Genomic DNA, 18528 nt, shown 5'->3' with positions numbered 1-18528 from the left:
TTGCTGAGCCACTGCAATCTAAGATCACAAGTGAAGTGTCAGCTGCAATCATTAAGAAGCTGTACTTGTTCGGCATGGTCAAGAAAATTATTACTGACCAGGGAAGAGAGTTTGTCAATTAGGTTAATATTCAGTATAACTTAACTTTTATATTATCATATTTACCATATCACATTTTACATTTACATTTTTACTTTGATATTTACACAGCTGAACGAGAACATATTTGCAGCTCGCAATGTTAAACATGCAGTTTCGAGTGCAGGTGATGAGGTGTTGATATTACAAAACCCTAAATTAAAAAACACAGAAAAGACTCCCTTGCAGACCGGCATCAAGGGCCTTTTTCTGTAGATACCATCACTGCTAAAGGTGTGGCAACTGTGGTGAAAGACTAAGGGACTCGTTGCTGCATTAATGTCTCACGTCTTAGGCCTTTCTACCAATTGAAAAGTTTTGTCGTCATTGGTGTTCAAGATTATTGTATATTGGGAAATTTCTACTCTTAATAATATTCCTAATTTCTCTTGTCAGACTATGGACCAACCAGTTTCATGTCGCATCAGGACCATGAATACTGGACACCTAAAAATTATGAGCATTTATATGCTTTCTCTGTGGAGAAATGGGAAAAATACTTGGGTCCTATTGAAGAAAAACAGTTTCATCTAAACTCGTCATGTGAACTTCGCTTCCTCACATTATTTAACTCTCACTCTTACACTGTCAAGCACTGTCTCTCACACTCTAAATTAAGTAACTGATTATTATTATTAATTTCAGCTGAAATACATTTTGGACACTAGCCGTCCAGAAACAGAGCTTATCATTAAAGATGGTGATGTCTGTCTAACACGTGAGGACTTCTGGAGTCTCGGATTAAACCGATGCATGGAATCTACTGTATATATTATATATGTTGCAGAATGTTTACTCTAAGAAAAATCTAACTAAATTGATTTTGTTTGCATTTTACTCCGTTTTGTTTTTATAGATTGAGAATGCATGTTTTAAGCTCATCACTGCTGCTCGAAGACATGTAATCAAGAGTCAAATTATTGTTTTGTGGGTTTAATGTCCTTTTTTTGTATGGGTATTTTTATAGAGTTCCTAATTATTCTTAAATAGGGCAAAGATGTTCACATTGTGGACATGTATGTCATTCCCACGTGGAAGACATCAGATGTGGACCCACTGTCAAGCTTACCGGTAATATTGTTATAAGGCACTTATATAAGTCACACTCATAAATGCCCATGATTTTGTACAAAAACGAAGTAATCTTTTTATATGTATTTCTCTACAATACCAGGACAGTCAGTGCTCCAAGGATGCTATTTTGTTTCCTGCATGGAATAGGCAAAAGGATCAGGCATATCACTTTTTGCTATGCGTTGAGTTACAACTATTAAGATAGATATTTAGAGATTCTTTTCTGATTCTGATAGAACAAAATAATAAGTTGCCTATCTGGTCATTTTTAAATATGCCCAATGCAGGTTTTACTGGTAGCAGAGAAAGAGATCATTTTTCTAGACTCTTTACTGCCTGATGGTTTTGGAGATGAGGCCTACAGAACTAACTATATTTAGGTTAAGATAAAATAATATTTACTATGGCTCCAGGTTTAAGTAAGAGCCTTGTTCTATACGGCTCATGTCATGTCTTTCTCAAAACCTGCTGTGAACAGAAAGGTTAGCCATGAGCACAGACAATATCTTGAGAAGTGGGAGATAGACTACTTTTTCGTAGAGCTCAGGGGCATCCCGACATGTCTTATATGCTCAGATAAAGTTGCTGTGCACAAGGAGTACAATATCAGACGTCATTACACAACTAAACATGCTGAGGAATATGCAAAATATCAGGGAGAAGAGAGAAAGTGCTGTGCCACCAAGCTTAAAACATGTATACTGCGGCAACAAGATTTTTTCAAGAAGGCAAGCAAAGAAAGTGATGCTGCTGTCGAAGTTTGCTGCGTGATGAGTCAGGTGATGGAAAGGCTGGAAAGCCATTCAAAGATGGCGAGTTCATCAAAAAGTGCATGTTAAATGCTGCAAGTAGTCTGTCCAGAAAAGAAGGGTCAGTTTAGTAACATCAGCCTTTCAGCCAACACAGTGGCAGAGCGCATTTCTGACCTGTCAGGTAACATTTATGATCAACTGCGTGAGAAAGCTTAACATTTCCATGCATACTCTGTTGCTCTTGATGAGAGCACAGACGTCACTGACACTGCGCAGCTCGCAATTTATGTCCGTGGTGTTGACGGTTGTTTTGAAGTAATGGAGGAGTTGCTCACAGTGATTCCAATGCATGGCCAGACCACTGCTCAGGAGATATTTCGGAAGCTGTGTGATGCCATTGTGGATGCTGGCTTGCTATGGAAGAGTTTTGCTGGAATAACAACCGACAGAGCACCATCAACGACAGGGAGGAAGAATGGACTCGTGGGACTTGTTCAAAGAAAACTGGAGGAAGAAGGTGTGGAAGAGGCTATTGCTCTCCATTGCATTATCCATCAGCAGGCCCTTTGCAGCAAATGCCTGACGTTTGACAGTGTGATGTTTGATGTTGTGAAATGCATCAAACATATCAGAACCAGGGGCTTGAAGCACCGTCAGTTCCATTTTGGGGGAAATAGACTCATCATATGAGGATGTGCTCTACTTCACAGAGATACGCTGGCTTAGCAGGGGAAACGTCTTGAAGAGGTTTTTTGAGTTGAGAGCAGAAGTGAAAGCCTTCATGGAGAAGGATGGGATGGCTGTTCCTGTACTTAGTGATCCCAAGTTGATCATGGACTTAGCTTTTCTGGTTGACATCACACCGGAGCTGAATGTACTGAACAAGAAATTACAAGGCCAGGGGCAGCTTGTGAGTGCTGCCTATGACAACATCAGAGCATTCTCCACAAAACTTGGGTTGTGAAAAGCCCAGCTTTCTCAGACAAACCTCTGCCATTTCCCAGCATGCAAGGCACTCATGGATTCAGGCACACCATTCAGTGGTGAGAAGTATGCTGATGCCATTGTAAAGCTGCAGGAAGAATTTGATCACAGGTTTGCAGACTTCAAAAGATTTTTGCTGATCCCTTCTCCTTCGGTGTGAAAGATGCTCCTCCTGAGCTTCAAATGGAGCTAATTGACCTGCAGTGCAATTCTGAACTCAAAGCCAAGTTCAGGGAGGTGAGTGGAAAAGCAGAGAACCTTGGACAATTTTTGAGAGAATTGCCCCCCACCTTCCCTGAGCTTTCCAAGATGTTCAAGCGGACCATGTGCCTTTTTGGAAGTACCTATCTCTGTGAAAAGCTCTTCTCCACCATGAACTTTAATAAGTCAAAGTTCCGGTCCAAACTTACTGATGAGCATCTTCAAGCCATACTGAGGGTCTCAGTTGCTTCTTCCCTCAAGCCAGATGTGGCTCAGCTGTGTAAGATGAAGTGCTGCCAGGTCTCTGGTAGCAAGGAGTAGGAGGAAGAAAGAGGAGCCAATGTTCTGAAGAACTGTTCATGTTCTGAATTGTTATTAATGTTAATTAAGTTAGAGAAGATTGGATTGTTCTTTTATTGTGGAATATTTGATGCGGCCCAGCCTCACCCAGACTCTACCTCCAGCGGCCCCCAGGTACGAGGATTTTGAGACCCCTACTATATATATAAAATGTATGTGTATGTACAGTTAGGGCCAGAAATATTTGGACAGTGACACAAGTTTTGTTATTTTAGATGTTTACAAAAACATGTTCAGAAATACAATTATATATATAATATGGGCTGAAAGTGCACACTCCCAGCTGCAATATGAGAGTTTCCACATCCAAATCGGAGAAAGGGTTTAGGAATCATAGCTCTGTAATGCATAGCCTCCTCTTTTTCAAGGGACCAAAAGTAATTGGACAATGGACTCTAAGGGCTGCAATTAACTCCGAAGGCGTCTCCCTCGTTAACCTGTAATCAATGAAGTAGTTAAAAGGTCTGGGGTTGATTCCAGGTGTGTGGTTTTGCATTTGGAAGCTGTTGCTGTGACCAGACAACATGCGGTCAAAGGAACTCTCAATTGAGGTGAAGCAGAACATCCTGAGACTGAAAAAAAAGAAAGAATCCATCAGAGAGACAGCAGACATGCTTGGAGTAGCAAAATCAACAGTCAGGTACATTCTGAGAAAAAAGGAATTGACTGGTGAGCTTGGGAACTCAAAAAGGCCTGGGCGTCCACGGATGACAACAGTGGTGGATGATCGCCGCATACTTTCTTTGGTGAAGAAGAACCCGTTCACAACATCAACTGAAGTCCAGAACACTCAGGGAAGTAGGTGTATCTGTCTCTAAGTCAACAGTAAAGAGAAGACTCCATGAAAGTAAATACAAAGGGTTCACATCTAGATGCAAACCATTCATCAATTCCAAAAATAGACAGGCCAGAGTTAAATTTGCCGAAAAACACCTCAAGAAGCCAGCTCAGTTCTGGAAAAGTATTCTATGGACAGATGAGACAAAGATCAACCTGTACCAGAATGATGGGAAGAAAAAAGTTTGGAGAAGAAAGGGAACGGCACATGATCCAAGGCACACCACATCCTCTGTAAAACATGGTGGAGGCAACGTGATGGCATGGGCATGCATGGCTTTCAATGGCACTGGGTCACTTGTGTTTATTGATGACATAACAGCAGACAAGAGTAGCCGGATGAATTCTGAAGTGTACCGGGATATACTTTCAGCCCAGATTCAGCCAAATGCTGCAAAGTTGATCGGACGGCGCTTCATAGTACAGATGGACAATGACCTCAAGCATACAGCCAAAGCTACCCAGGAGTTCATGAGTGCAAAAAAGTGGAACATTCTGCAATGGCCAAGTCAATCACCAGATCTTAACCCAATTGAGCATGCATTTCACTTGCTCAAATCCAGACTTAAGACGAAAAGACCCACAAACTAGCAAGACCTGAAGGCTGCGGCTGTAAAGGCGTGGCAAAGCATTAAGAAGGAGGAAACCCAGCGTTTGGTGATGTCCATGGGTTCCAGACTTAAGGCAGTGATTGCCTCCAAAGGATTTGCAACAAAATATTGAAAATAAAAATCTTTTGTTTGGGTTATGTTTATTTGTCCAACTACTTTTGACCTCCTAAAATGTGGAGTGTTTGTAAAGAAATGTGTACAATTCCTACATTTTCTATCAGATATTTTTGTTCAACCCATCAAATTAAACGTTACAATCTGCACTTGAATTCTGTTGTAGAGGTTTCATTTCAAATCCAATGTGGTGGCATGCAGAGCCCAACTCGAAAATTGTGTCACTGTCCAAATATTTCTAGCCCTAACTGTATGTATATATCCGCAGGTACAATTATAATAATTATAATAATTTATATTATTATTATTTATATTACTATTATTATTTAATTATTATTATTACTATTGTTAATATTTTAAACTGTTTACAAAGGTGTCGTAAAATGTAGCAGTAGTGTCGTAAAGTGTTAACGCAAAGTTTGCATGCGCAAAATATCTGCCCGATACGTCCCTGGGCCAATCGCAACACGCATGCGCACATTTTCTCACGCATGCTCGGTACGGATCGGGCAGAGTGTACGGATCAGGGAATCACAGTGGCATATGCCACTGACATCTGTACGTAAGATGTCGATGTTAATGACATATGCCAGCGTAACCTTTACGTAAGATGCCAATGCCTTTCCGTGTTATTACCGCTACTGGGTGGCGTTGTCCAATCAACGATTTCCCAGGCTTTCCCACTGGGACCTACCTTTTCCGGTTTGTTAATGTCGTGTTTTTGTTAATGTTGTTGTGTTTTTGTAATTTGTAATTGGGCTTAGTTAATGTCGCTGTGTTTTTGTAATTTGTAATTGTGCTTAGTTAATGTTGTGATTTTGTTAATGTCATTGGGTTTTTGTTATTTGTAATTGTGTTTAGTTAATGTCGTTGTGTTTTTGTTAATGACATTGTGTTTTTGTCATTTGTAATTGTGCTTAGTAAGTATCGTTGTGGTTGGCACTTCACGGCCACTGTAATGTACAGACCGGTACACACCGTATATGAAGGGAGAATTGAACCCAAATGCCGTTAGAAACCAATAAGGATGAATGCTTATCACTGGGACTGTGTGTATGAAATAAAACACACGCGAACAAACAGAAAGCACAGCATAAAACCACTATGCATACACACAGTGGCAAAACGAAACTCAAAATGATGTGGAAAACTCAACGCGTAAAAATAAAGCACAACCGTAGAATGGAAAACAACATGAAATACTCAACATGTGAAAAGGCAAAACTAAACCGTATAGACACGGGAGGAAAATAACAAAGGCAACTGAAAGAACGCGGAAGAAACTCAACGCGTAAAACGAAACCAAGGACGCCAGGGGAAGTGACCGGCAACAGGCGAACGCCGCAACAAAACAAAACCCTTCCCAAAATAAAAGAGTAACTGACAGGAAGAGATAAGACTGGAGGAAAACTTGAGATGGGCCAGAAGTGGCGCAGGAGGTAGATACTCGAATAAGTAAAAGTAAAAGGTAGAGAGAGAGAACAAGAGAAAGAGAGTAAGGTGGAGAGAAACATTCACACGGGAACGCACTAGGACTGACTCGGTGCCTCTTATGGAGGTAGAAGGTGTGGCATCCAAGCCAGCCCTGACACAGCCAGCAAGGCATCATTAGGGGAGCTAGTGTGTTTGGTACACCTTTACTGCCTCCATCTGCTGCCCTCAAAACTGAATCTATGGAATAGGGAAAAAAAAACCCCATTTAGAACTCAGAATAAATAGAGGAACAGTACAGATAGAACAATCCTAAATTGCATTTTTGATTAATAAAGTACTACATATAAGCATATACCACTTAGAGCATTCAATTGTTATATAGTACACTATGCCTGACCCCAGATTTTTCTGGTCCATAAGCAACAACTTGATAAGCTCATCCAATATTACATTGCACCTTGCTTATTACTCAATATCAGTGGCCCAGACTATGTAATTTGGTGGCTGTCCTCTAGTCTCATGCCCAGTTCCATTTACTAACCTGACTTAGTTCTGAAGGCCTTCTGAAAACCACTGATGTGCCAGAACATCCTCGAGCACAGGACGTTTTTCAGGGTCCTTTTGCAGACACCATGTTAGCAGATGGCGGCAGTCTGTGTGTGTAGCAACGGGATTAGTTGAGAACAGTAGCGAATCGTGACCTTTAAACCTGGGCCCGCTACCCCCCCCCACCCCCCCCCCGAATTTTTTTTTTCCTTTCTTAATAAACTAAATAAAGAAAAACTGAGACGACAGTACAGCTTTAAAAACGCAATAAACAATAATATCTGTACTAGATAACATCTTAAGCAAAATAAGTTTCCAAACAAAATAAGGTTCACAGCTCCGTGGTTCTCGGAAGCGGAATATGTAAACAACGCGCACGAGGACGTCAAAGGGATGAATCGAAACTAGCTAGCGATGGTGCTAACGACAGCTAGCGTCGCCACAGCGGGCGGAAATTATCATACAGTTAAGCCCGCCCACTAAGAGAGAAGATATGATTGGTCAATTTTGCTGTCATTTGAAACTGGTATTGCGCTGAATTATAACTGCCAGGCCCTCTGTAAACGAACAGCGGGCATCACAGTCCTGATAGGGGGAGACACAGGCTCACAGGCTTCCACTCAACCCCTCACCTTCCAACACAGATTGAATAGACACGGGTGAATATTTTATTTGCTTATATTTTTGTAATTGTTTAGATGTCGAATGTCAAACTGTAAGTAGATAAAATAAAATTGGATAATTATATATATAATGCTTTAAGAATATTTTAGGCCCTCTGAGAGGGCGTAGAGGGCCCTGACGGTTCCCCACTGGTTGAGAAAGAAAATCAGTTACCATCTGAAACCTCTGATCTGACTGTTCTAATGGCTTATTCAAAGTTTTTAAATGACAGAACTGTACAGAAACCTTCATCACTAACAAAAACTAAAAAGACTGAACAAGTCTTTTTTATAATTTTAAGACGGTTACAAAATGTTGTATTGCCAATTCTCCATTCTTCATTAGTACATTTTATGAATCTGTGGTTGTGTATTACATTACCAGATGAAATAATTACATAAATGATCATTTTGCAATTTAGAATTTCTAGTTATCTTGAAGATGCTTCTGCCTTTTCACCTCTGGATGGGTTTCCCTTGAAGCAGAGGTCTGCCTCAACAATGTCCTCCTCCTTCTCAAAGGGCACATCTCCACAGATAATGCTGTAGAGGAGCACACCCAGACTCCAGATGGTGGCTTGACGGCCCTCATACGTCCTGTCAATCAGCCATTCAGGTGGGCGGTATACCTTGGTGCCTAAGACAACGAGAGAGAATCATCAGTAACAAAATAACAAGTTTATAATAGTCTCTAATTTGATCCCATTTTTTAACTTGAGGTGCACATTTCATTCCTATGGTAAATAACCTTCAAAGCGCCTGTAGGGTTCGGTCTTAAGCAGATCGCCACAACCAAAGTCGATCAACTTGACGTCAAGGGTGTCGGTGTTGACCAGAAGGTTTTCTTCCTTGACGTCTCTATGCAGAACTCCACGGTCACGGCAGTGAAGGACAGCCTGAACCACCTGACGCATGATCAATCGTGCCAGTGGCTCAGGTAGTTGGTATTGGTGCAAGTCCAAGAAATCAAACAGGTCCATGCAGGGGATGGGTCGCTCCAGAATCAAGATGAAGCAGTCGCAATCAAACCATTCTAGCAGCTCCACAATATGCTGACAACGAGGTGGCTTGCACACCATCTCCATTAAAGCCACCTCTAAGGGGAGACTGCGAGTTTCGCCGGGCTAAAATTAGGGAACACATGGTTAGTATGGGTTTGAAGTTTTATAGTGGAATTATGGTTAGCAGGTTAACATGAAAGGGATCTGGATTGGTACCAATCATTAGATGAAACCTGAATCTAAAAGTGAACTGTTTTCCATTCGTGTTGGGAGGAGTCACTGAATGGAAAATTAACAGCTTTGCGTTTATAGTCCCTTTGCAGTTTTACCCATCTAAAAAGTTCCAGACATTGTTGCAATATTACATAAGTAAAGATATTGAACTTACAACAGTGATGAACCGTTCTGTGTGATGCTTCGGCACAAATTTAATGGCGATCTGGTCACATAAAAAACACAGCAAGTGAAGTTGTTTACACAAAACAGTCAGTACATTTAACATATATCTAAGGGCTTGCAGATGGTAGCCACAGCTTCTCAGGTAACTCATAAATCTGGAGTCTGATAAATACTCATCCACAGATTGTCAAGCTTATTACATTGTATAATCAGGATCTTTGTGTTCAAAAAGTGGAAAAAGGTCAAGGCACATTAGATTTGACCACTTGATTGCCATGTGAATAACAAAGGCTCTCTAGGGAAAATAGCTCCTTTCAAAGTTCTAATCACAATCTAAAATAGAAATTAAGTCCCAAAATCATTCTTGTATTGTGTGCTGATGCTCACCTGTTTTCCATCAGCCTTGCGGACTCCTGCATACACTGAGCCGTATCCTCCTGTGCCCAGGAGATCTCCCACAGTGTAGCGTGAATTGAAGCTCACTACATGAAACAAAAACAAGTTACATCATTGTACAACATAAGATTCAGTCAAAATAAATTTCAGCAGGTGTAAAATGCTGGTAGTGTTGAGGGTGCTATTCTAGACAGACCTTTGCACTCCTCCTCTCTCTTCTCTCTCTTCTTCTTCTTTGCCCGCGTCTCCATGGGGTGGGGTGTCAAGTCTTGAGGAGCATCCCCTTTCCTCTTCCTACTCCGCCTCAGAGGTTCCTCTTCTCGCCCTCGCTTTGCAGACAACTTGCAGCTTCTGCTCACCTTGCGCTCAGCTAAAATGAAGAGAACACAATGTTTATGTAACCTTTAAGTAACAATAGAATTATTTTAACATTAACCAATGGTTGACACATCTGAATTATACAAGTAAAAAAAAACATATTCCACATTTCAAACAGAATATAATCAAATACAAATAAATTTAATTGAAATAGAAATGCTAGTTGAAATCTTAATCACTGCTGTTTCCCCATGTTTTTCTGCAATAATAATTTTAAATGTGAGCATCCTCTCTTTCTCATCCTCAATCATTTCTAAATCATTTCTTTGAAGAAAATGTAACTCGTGTGCTTGAAGAAAATGTATATGTACTATATGCACTGTAAATACAATTTCATCTTTCTTTGTTTAGACATTAGACTGCAGAAGCCAATGCCAATCTCGCCAGTAAACCACAGAGGGAGTAAATGTAGGCACTCCTTCAATGCTTGCTTTAAAACCATAGGATACATAGGCAGTATCAAAACACAAACTACTGAGAGACAGCAATTTTAGTTGTAATTTTAGAGACCATTTTGTGTTAATGCATCATTTATATTGGGGGTCTTTTATTTTGACATTTGGGGGGTTTGTGTTTTGTGGAGTGGCGAGATTACAGCTCGTGTTGTGTTCGGTGGATTGCTCCTACTTGCGAGGTGGATTAAAAAAAGTTAATAGTCCCATCCGTTGGCTCTAGTGTGGAATTTTGTTGAATAAGGCTTTTGTTCGGAAGCTAGAGTTTATTTTAAACTCCCACGCCTTTCATTACTAACACACCCGATAATTATATCTGAGAATTATATATATGAGCAAATATAGTGTGTGTATCCTTATTTGTAGTAGTAATTCCGATCGCAAGATACATGCAAGGTAGGATGTGTTAGCTCAGTGGAAGTGGAAATTACCCAACACAATTTAGTTTGTATAGGCCAAACTACGGCCCCTTAGGCTTTTTAATCCGACCCGCCAAACCTGTCTAAATGATAGTAAGAACGTCATTCATTTCCCCTTTTTACCCTTTCATCTGCAATACCATCGTTTCCCCAATAGATGGCGCATTAATCCAGACACATTGACCTCCGTTGGAGTGTAACTTTCCTGCTGCCGTTTTGCCCTTCGGTAAAAATGAGAGGAGCAAAGAAAAGAAAAGAAAAGTGGACACGGAGTGCCGAGTGTCTAAAAAAGAGTGGACAACAAAATATTTTTTCACGGAGGTCCAGCACAATCAACTGACTGCAATAAAACATTCAAGTCTAGTCTTGCTTGTAAGCTCACATTGTCCTTGCCCACAGAAGTGGGTACAAAGCACAAACTCCTTATATCACACAGACTGCTGCTGCATGCCACTGTTTAAAACTGGCCAGGTGATACCCAATACTTAAATAAGCCATGTTACATAGATTACAAAGATTAATAGATATATGCTTTGGCAGCAGTCCAGATGAGGTATCAGAAGCCAGCAAAGCAGCATGACAATGTTTTGTTTAGATTGTTTGGGGGTGTACTAAAATAGTGAAAAATGAAATACATTCAAATTCATTTGTCTTCCTCTGGTCCATCTGGTTCGTTCATTTGTCTTCCCCTGTTTGTAATAAATACTGTCCACATGTTTCATAATACAAATATGCAGTCATGGTCACTTGGCAGTCATGGCTGAGTTGTTGTTATTCACATTCCCTTATAATACAGCTGACTGTCGAATGTTTAGGAGCAAGGAAATTTCATGACTGGATTTGTTGCACAGGTGGCATATTGTCACAGTTCCACGCTGGAAAGCACTGAGCTCCTGAGAGTGACCCATTCACAAATGTTTGTAAAAACAGTACGCGTGCCTAGTAAAAATATCTTATCAATGTCTATATGAAAGAAGAGGATCTGCCTCAGAACCTCGCCTTGAACATGGGGTTGAGCAAGGTGTCTCTGCCTCTCCATGTCAGGGCCTAAATGCAAAACACCAACCCAGGGCACAGAGGATGCATGAGCGTGTACTGTTACGATCATCAGGTCTATAAGAAGGGCTACAGTGCCATGTGAATTCATTACAATGTTGAAGACTATGTGATGTCTCATTTTCTGATAAAACTGATGTTTTACTGGTCAGGTCATGTGCAGAAAGCTGATGGTTCTGCACCTCTGCCAGACCTTACAAACAAATAAATGTTTTTTTTTCTACTTTATCATGCATGGTTATTTGGTTTGTTGAATATGCATGTAATCTTCAGTGTTACACAGTACCAGTGTGGAGTGGACCTGTGGGCTGGTGGATGTCCCATATAGATGGTCCTTCTACAGGCATGCTAACATGGCTGACATTTGAGGGTCCGGCCGTACTTCCGCCGTGGATCACTGGCTCTTGGGGGTTGTAGGACACACCTGAAAATCCCACAGCAGGTAAAGTGAACCCCAGCACGCCTCACAGTGAGGCTCAAATGCCTTGTAAGTGTTTCCCAATGAACAAGTAATTATAAGAAGGGCTATGGTGCCATGTGATGTCATTAGAATGTGGGGAGAATGCTTAAGAATTTGTGATGTTAGAAATCTGTTTCTTTTTAAAAATGTTTATTTTTATTTGCTTTATTCATGGCCACATGGACAATGTTAACACATGGTGGGATTTATGAAAATTGAGTCAAAGAAATCAAAGAAATAACCCATGCTCCATTAATTATATTATCCTGTACACATGAAATAAAGAGCTTGACAGTCATCAATAGAATAAATATACATGTTATTTTTCTGAACCTTAGAAACCTACTACATAAATGTGTATATTTAATTTTTTATTATTATGAATAAGCCTATGGAAATCCATACTCATAAGAACTAAATATACTGTCTTACATAGAAGTATAAAATTATGTACAGTATATGAAAATGTATTTTTCTCACCATGAGTGGTACAACCTGGTGTGTCTATGAAGTTGTTTTGTTCCTGCCCAGGCCTTGGCTGGTCATTTCTGCAGGGGTAAAAACTCATTCTCAAGGTGAAAAATAGAAAGGATAGAAAGATAGAAAGATCTACAAAAAATAGAAAGTAAATCAGATCTTATTTGTAAGATTTGTAAGATTTGTAAGGGTTGTAAGTCACAGAGCAAAATCTCATACAACCAATTCTGAGCTTTTCAGCATCAAAATTGAAATCAAAACATTCCACCTTCCCAACCAAACATTCTAAACCAAACATTCCAAAGTTGAGTAGCACATGTAATATCACAACTTCCAATTTTTTAACCAAAACACCAAATCAGCCAGGCTGCTACAATAACCCGATGCAGCCTGGCTTGTATACACCTTTCATACACCTTTTCCCTGGTCAAAGTCAGGCACTTTCAATGTCTATTTTCTTTCAATTTCTATTTTCAATATTTTCCAGTACCTTACAGCTTAGGTGTAATTACAAATCAGTGATTCTTGAGACAAGGGACAAAACGGGGTTACAAATATACACTGCTCAAAAAAATAAAGGGAACCCTTAAACAACACAATATAATTCCAAGTCAACCACACTTCTGTGAAACCAACCTGTTCAGTTAGGAAGCAACACTGATTGTGAATCAATTTAACCTGCTGTTGTGCAAATGGAATAGACAACAGGTAGAAATGAGAGGCAATTAGCAAGACCCCCCCATAAAGGAGTGGTTCTGCAGGTGGGGACCACAGACCACTTCTCAGTACCTATGCTTTCTGGCTGATGTTTTGGTCACTTTTGAATGTTGGTGGTCCTTTCACACTCGTGGTAGCATGAGACGGACTCTACAACCCACACGAGTGGCTCAGGTAGTGCAGCTCATCCAGGATGCCACATCAATGCGAGCTGTGGCAAGAAGGTTTGCTATGTCTGTCAGCGCAGTGTCCAGAGGCTGGAGGCGCTACCAGGAGACAGGCCAGTACACCAGGAGACGTGGAGGAGGCCGTAGGAGGGCAACAACCCAGCAGCAGGACCGCTACCTCTGCCTTTGTGCAAGCAGGAACAGGAGGAGCACTGCCAGAGCCCTGCAAAATGACTTCCAGCAGGCCACAAATGTGCATGTGTCTGCACAAGCGGTTAGAAACCGACTCCATGAGGATGGTATGAGGGACCGACGTCCACAGATGGGGGGTTGTGCTCACAGCCCAACACCGTGCAGCACGCTTGGCATTTGCCAGAGAACACCAGGATTGGCAAATTCGCCACTGGCACCTTGTGCTCTTCACAGATGAAAACAGGTTCACACTGAGCACGTGACAGACATAACAGAGTCTGGAGACGCCGTGGAGAGCGATCTGCTGCCTGCAACATCCTTCAGCATGACCGGTTTGGCAGTGGGTCAGTAATGGTGTGGGGTGGCATTTCATTGGAGGGCCACACAGCCCTCCATGTGCTCACCAGAGGTAGCCTGACTGCCATTAGGTACCGAGATGAGATCCTCAGACCCCTTGTGAGACCATATGCTGGTGCGGTTGGCCCTGGGTTCCTCCTAATGCAGGACAATGTTAGACCTCATGTGGCTGGAGTGTGTCAGCAGTTCCTGCAATGTGAAGGCATTGAAGCTATGGACTGGCCCGCCCGTTCCCCAGACCTGATTGAGCACATCTGGGACATCATGTCTCACTCCATCCACCAACGTCACGTTGCACCACAGACTGTCCAGGAGTTGGCGGATGCTTTAGTCCAGGTCTGGGAGGTGATCCCTCAGGAGACCATCCGCCACTTCATCAGGAGCATGCCCAGGCGTTGTAGGGAGGTCATACAGGCATGTGGAGGCCACACACAATACTGAGCCTCATTTTGACTTGTTTTAAGGACATTACATCAAAGTTGGATCAGCCTGTAGTGTGTTTTTCCACTTTAATTTTGTGTGTGGCTCCAAATCCCGGCCTCCATTGGTTAATAAATGTGATTTCCATTGATGATTTTTGTGTGATTTTGTTGTCAGCACATTCAACTTTGTACAGAACAAAGTATTCAATGAGAATATTTCATTCATTCAGATCTAGGATGTGTTATTTGAGTGTTCCCTTTATTTTTTTGAGCAGTGTATAATAAGTATGAACTCCTAATAATTATATTATTTCTTTAAGTGATAGAATATTTAAAAGGTAATCACAGTAAATAGTATATGTCTTTTATATCCAGCAGTTTCAAAAACTTGAGGAAATAAGGGATGAGGATACAGAGAGAAGGGAAAGTGAGATTGAACAAAGAGAGAACATGGCTAGTGAGGAGAGACAGGGAGAGCTAATACAACCCAGTGAGCCAGCAGCCAGTCAGCATAACCATCAGCCAGAAGCCAGCCAATCAGAGCTATTGAAAAAATTAAAGAGACTAGAAAGAATCATGAGGAAAACAAAGGCAGCACTACAAAAAATAAGGAAGGAAAATGCCACTCTCAAGAGACACTGAAAGTTAGGGACACAAAACTTAAGAAAACGTTTTCAAAAGATCAAATGAAAGCATTAGGCAGACTAACCACAAAAGGGATGAAATTGAGCAATGAGACAATTAAGAAGGCGTTGAAAATTGGCTTTACTGCTGGTGGGACAGGTTACAAGACCCTGCAGGAACTGCAATTTCCCCTGCCAGGAATAAGAACCCTACAGAGAAGGATGCAATGCGTTAGATTTGAGCCTGGTGTGCTGACAGAGGTGTTTGATTTCCTTAAACTGAAGGTAGATGGGTTGACAGAGATTGAACGGGAATGTCTGTTGACCTTGGATGAAATGGCAATCACACCAAGTGTGGAGTTGCATATGCTTACCGGCAAACTCTACGGTGATGTGACTTTGCCAGGTCACACAGGAGTAGCAACACATGCTTGTGTCTTTATGCTGGCTGGAAGCACAAACATGGTGGAAGCAAGTAGTGGCATATCAAGTAGTGGCATATCATTTCACTGGCAATACTACCAACAGAGCACAGTACAGGCCAATAATTATTGAATTAATACAAAGGGCAGCATCCATAGGGCTACATGTGTTCAACGTCACCACTGACATGGGCAGCCCTAAGCAGGCCATGTGGAGATCCTTTGGGGTCAACCTCAATAAAACATCTGGGCCACATCCATCAACACCAGACAGACAACTTTATTTCATGCCTGATGTCCAGAGCCGGCCCTGACCAATGTGGTGCCCTAGGCGAGATTTTGGTTGGTGCCCCCTGCATCATCAATCATTGTGTTGATTGTGTCACTATTAAAGAAACAAATAAAAAGCGAATGACTTAAATATTACCATATAACAAGCAATAAATATAAAGGTGTTGCACAAAAAATATTTTAAAACTATTTTACATAACGTAGTGCAGAGAACAACTTTTAAATATTAATAATAAATTTAAAATAAAAATAAAAAAACTACCACCAGTGCAAATCAGGGCAATTTGCCTACTGCAACATTATTATTTCAAAAGTGCATTCGCAATGAACAGAGGGTTAGTATGTATTTATTTTAAGCTAAGCTAATCATAGCACCTCCTAGGATTGGGCAGTATGATGACTCTTTTCACTAAGATCATACAGAGGGGAAAAAGCCACAATGACGATTGAGTGTTGTGAGTCAAGCAAGCTGGTTTCAAAGAAAAACACAACAGCTACAGATTGGCAACATTTTGGATTTGTTTCAAATAAAAAGGAGACCATTGGAGCACGCCCCCACGATTTTAATTCGATAATATGATTGGTTGATAAAACTGCCAATCTATAATAAAAGCTCTCAATGTAAAAGGGCCTTTCTCTCTTTTACCTAGAAACAACGGTGTGAAATATTCTGATTGGTAGATTTTTTATTTCACTGCTGAGGTTTTTTTCCAGCACAAGTACGAAAAGTGGATTTGAAAGCCGATTTATAGGAAAAATACAAATTATTGATGAAGTGTTATTAACATATATTACATATAATAGATAAAGCATCCTTTTTAAGATCAATTAACCTTCAGAGAAGGCGTTGAAGTCCCTGACGATTCGCCAATGGTATAGTGTTAATTCACCACATATTACCATTATATTACCTGTTTTTCTGCCTTTTTGAGGTCTTTACAGGGAGATGTCACTCATTCTGTGGTGTATAGAGAAACAGTAACGAGGTGCGCAGAGCGCGCAGGGGAGGGCGGGTTGGCGTGCGGGTGATAGGTGTCGTGTGTTGTTATTATAAGAATTATTAATTTGACTAATATTATTAAACAATGAAATTATGATTATGTGGACTTTGCTTGTTTTCACATTTATTAATTGTTCATTTGTTAAAAATAAAAATAAAAACCACATGCACGTGAGCGTCTCCCTGGACAGCCGGCGCCCCTAGCATTTGCCTATGTCGCCTAATGGAAGGGCCGGCCCTGCTGATGTCCCACATCTGGTAAAGAGCTTGAAAAGTGCCCTTGTCCGTGGACATGTGTTCAAAATTCCTGAGGACATTGTAAACAAAGAGAACCTCCTCTCTAATGAGGTTTCAGTGGTCCCTATTAAAGACCTAGTGGCCTTTCAGGAAGGGATGGCATTAAAAATAGCTCCACATCCGTCAGCTGCAGCCATCGAGCCAAGTCACTTTGACAAGATGAAGGTTGGTCCTGCTCTAAATGTATTCAGTAAGGCAACAAGTGCTGGGCTGAAACACATGGTGCAGCAAGAAAAACGCCCTCTGTCCTACACAACTACAGCGTGGCTCCTGGAGCAAGTTGATCATTGGTTCAATCTAATGTCATCTCGTCATCCAATTAGGGCCTTGAGCAGACTGAAGATGGAGGAGTAGCAAAAGGCCATCACCTTCCTCCAGGACATTGTCCATCTGTTCCGTGGGATGAAGATTGGTCAGAAGGGACACTGGAAGCCTGTTCAGACTGGGGTGATAATGGCAACAACATCAATTTTAGCCATACGAGAAGAGATGCTGACTAGAGGACACAGGTTTGTGTTAACATCAAGATTCACACAAGACTGCCTTGAAAATACCTTCAGCTGTGTGAGGTCTAAAAATCCTGTCCCAACTCCAGTGGAATTCCATCGTGCACTGAGGATCATATCTGTGGGACAGTTCCTCACAGCCATCAGGTTTGGGAGCTACCTGGAAGACAACAGTAGCTTTTTGGCAGACTTCTTGGACACAGTGGAGCAAAATGTCATACCATCAGTCAGAGTGGAACAGCTAATGGCGGTCAACAGAGCTGCACCTGACCTCACAAAGAGCGGGAAATGCATTCTCTTCCATCTTGCTGGCTACATCGTCCACAAGGTCATTAGGTTTGCCAGCATCTGTGAAAAATGCAAAATTGCAGCACAGCACAGTGATGACAGTCCTGCTGGAGAAAACAGCATCTTATTGAACTTAAAAGAGCAAGGCAGGTGCTCTTTGTCATCCTTCCCAAGACGCATATGATTTCATTCACCAAATTGAGGAACTATTTAGGACCAAGACTGGTTCCTGCCTCATGGAACTCCCTGATGCAGTGAGGGGTCTTGGAGAAACAAGCTCAGGCACTTTATAATAATAATAATAATAATAATAATCTTTATTTATATAGCACCTTTCATACATACATGCAACTCAAAGTGCTTTACAGTATAAATAAAATAAACATAAAAAGAAGACAAAAAGAAAATGTTAAAGAAATTAAAGTAAAATAACATCGCAGTGTCGGACTGTCGGAGTATCAAAAATGCTAAATTATCCTTTACAGATAAATGTAA

At 41.1% G+C, this 18528-nt stretch overlaps 1 protein-coding gene across 1 annotated transcript; it reads right to left on the bottom strand.

Moving 5' to 3' along the window:
- Positions 1 to 8144: 8144 nt before the first annotated feature.
- On the bottom strand, positions 8145 to 12946 carry LOC143483381 (serine/threonine-protein kinase pim-2-like). Its single transcript, XM_076982219.1, has 7 exons — positions 12755 to 12946; positions 12101 to 12238; positions 9706 to 9879; positions 9501 to 9595; positions 9103 to 9153; positions 8462 to 8837; positions 8145 to 8350 (listed from the first exon to the last, which is right to left on the bottom strand). The coding sequence occupies exons 1-7, from the start codon at positions 12840 to 12842 to the stop codon at positions 8145 to 8147; spliced, it is 1128 nt and encodes a 375-aa protein (XP_076838334.1). The 5' UTR covers positions 12843 to 12946.
- Between the last annotated feature and the right edge of the window lie 5582 nt (positions 12947 to 18528).

This window comes from Brachyhypopomus gauderio, chromosome 19 (assembly GCF_052324685.1).
Source record: "Brachyhypopomus gauderio isolate BG-103 chromosome 19, BGAUD_0.2, whole genome shotgun sequence".
NCBI classification, from domain to species: Eukaryota; Metazoa; Chordata; class Actinopteri; order Gymnotiformes; family Hypopomidae; genus Brachyhypopomus; species Brachyhypopomus gauderio.
Note: the sequence above shows the minus strand (reverse complement) of the source record. Positions and strands in the feature narration are given on the sequence as shown.

Coding starts and splice junctions, on each gene's coding strand:
- LOC143483381 (XM_076982219.1), bottom strand. CDS start 12,842: ATGAGTTTTTACCCCTGCAGAAATGACCAGCCAAGGCCTGGGCAGGAA. Junction 9,880..12,100: donor CACAGGTCCACTCCACACTG/GTACTGTGTAAC, acceptor TCTTCATTTTAG/CTGAGCGCAAGGTGAGCAGA. Junction 9,154..9,500: donor GCAAGGCTGATGGAAAACAG/GTGAGCATCAGC, acceptor TTATGTGACCAG/ATCGCCATTAAATTTGTGCC.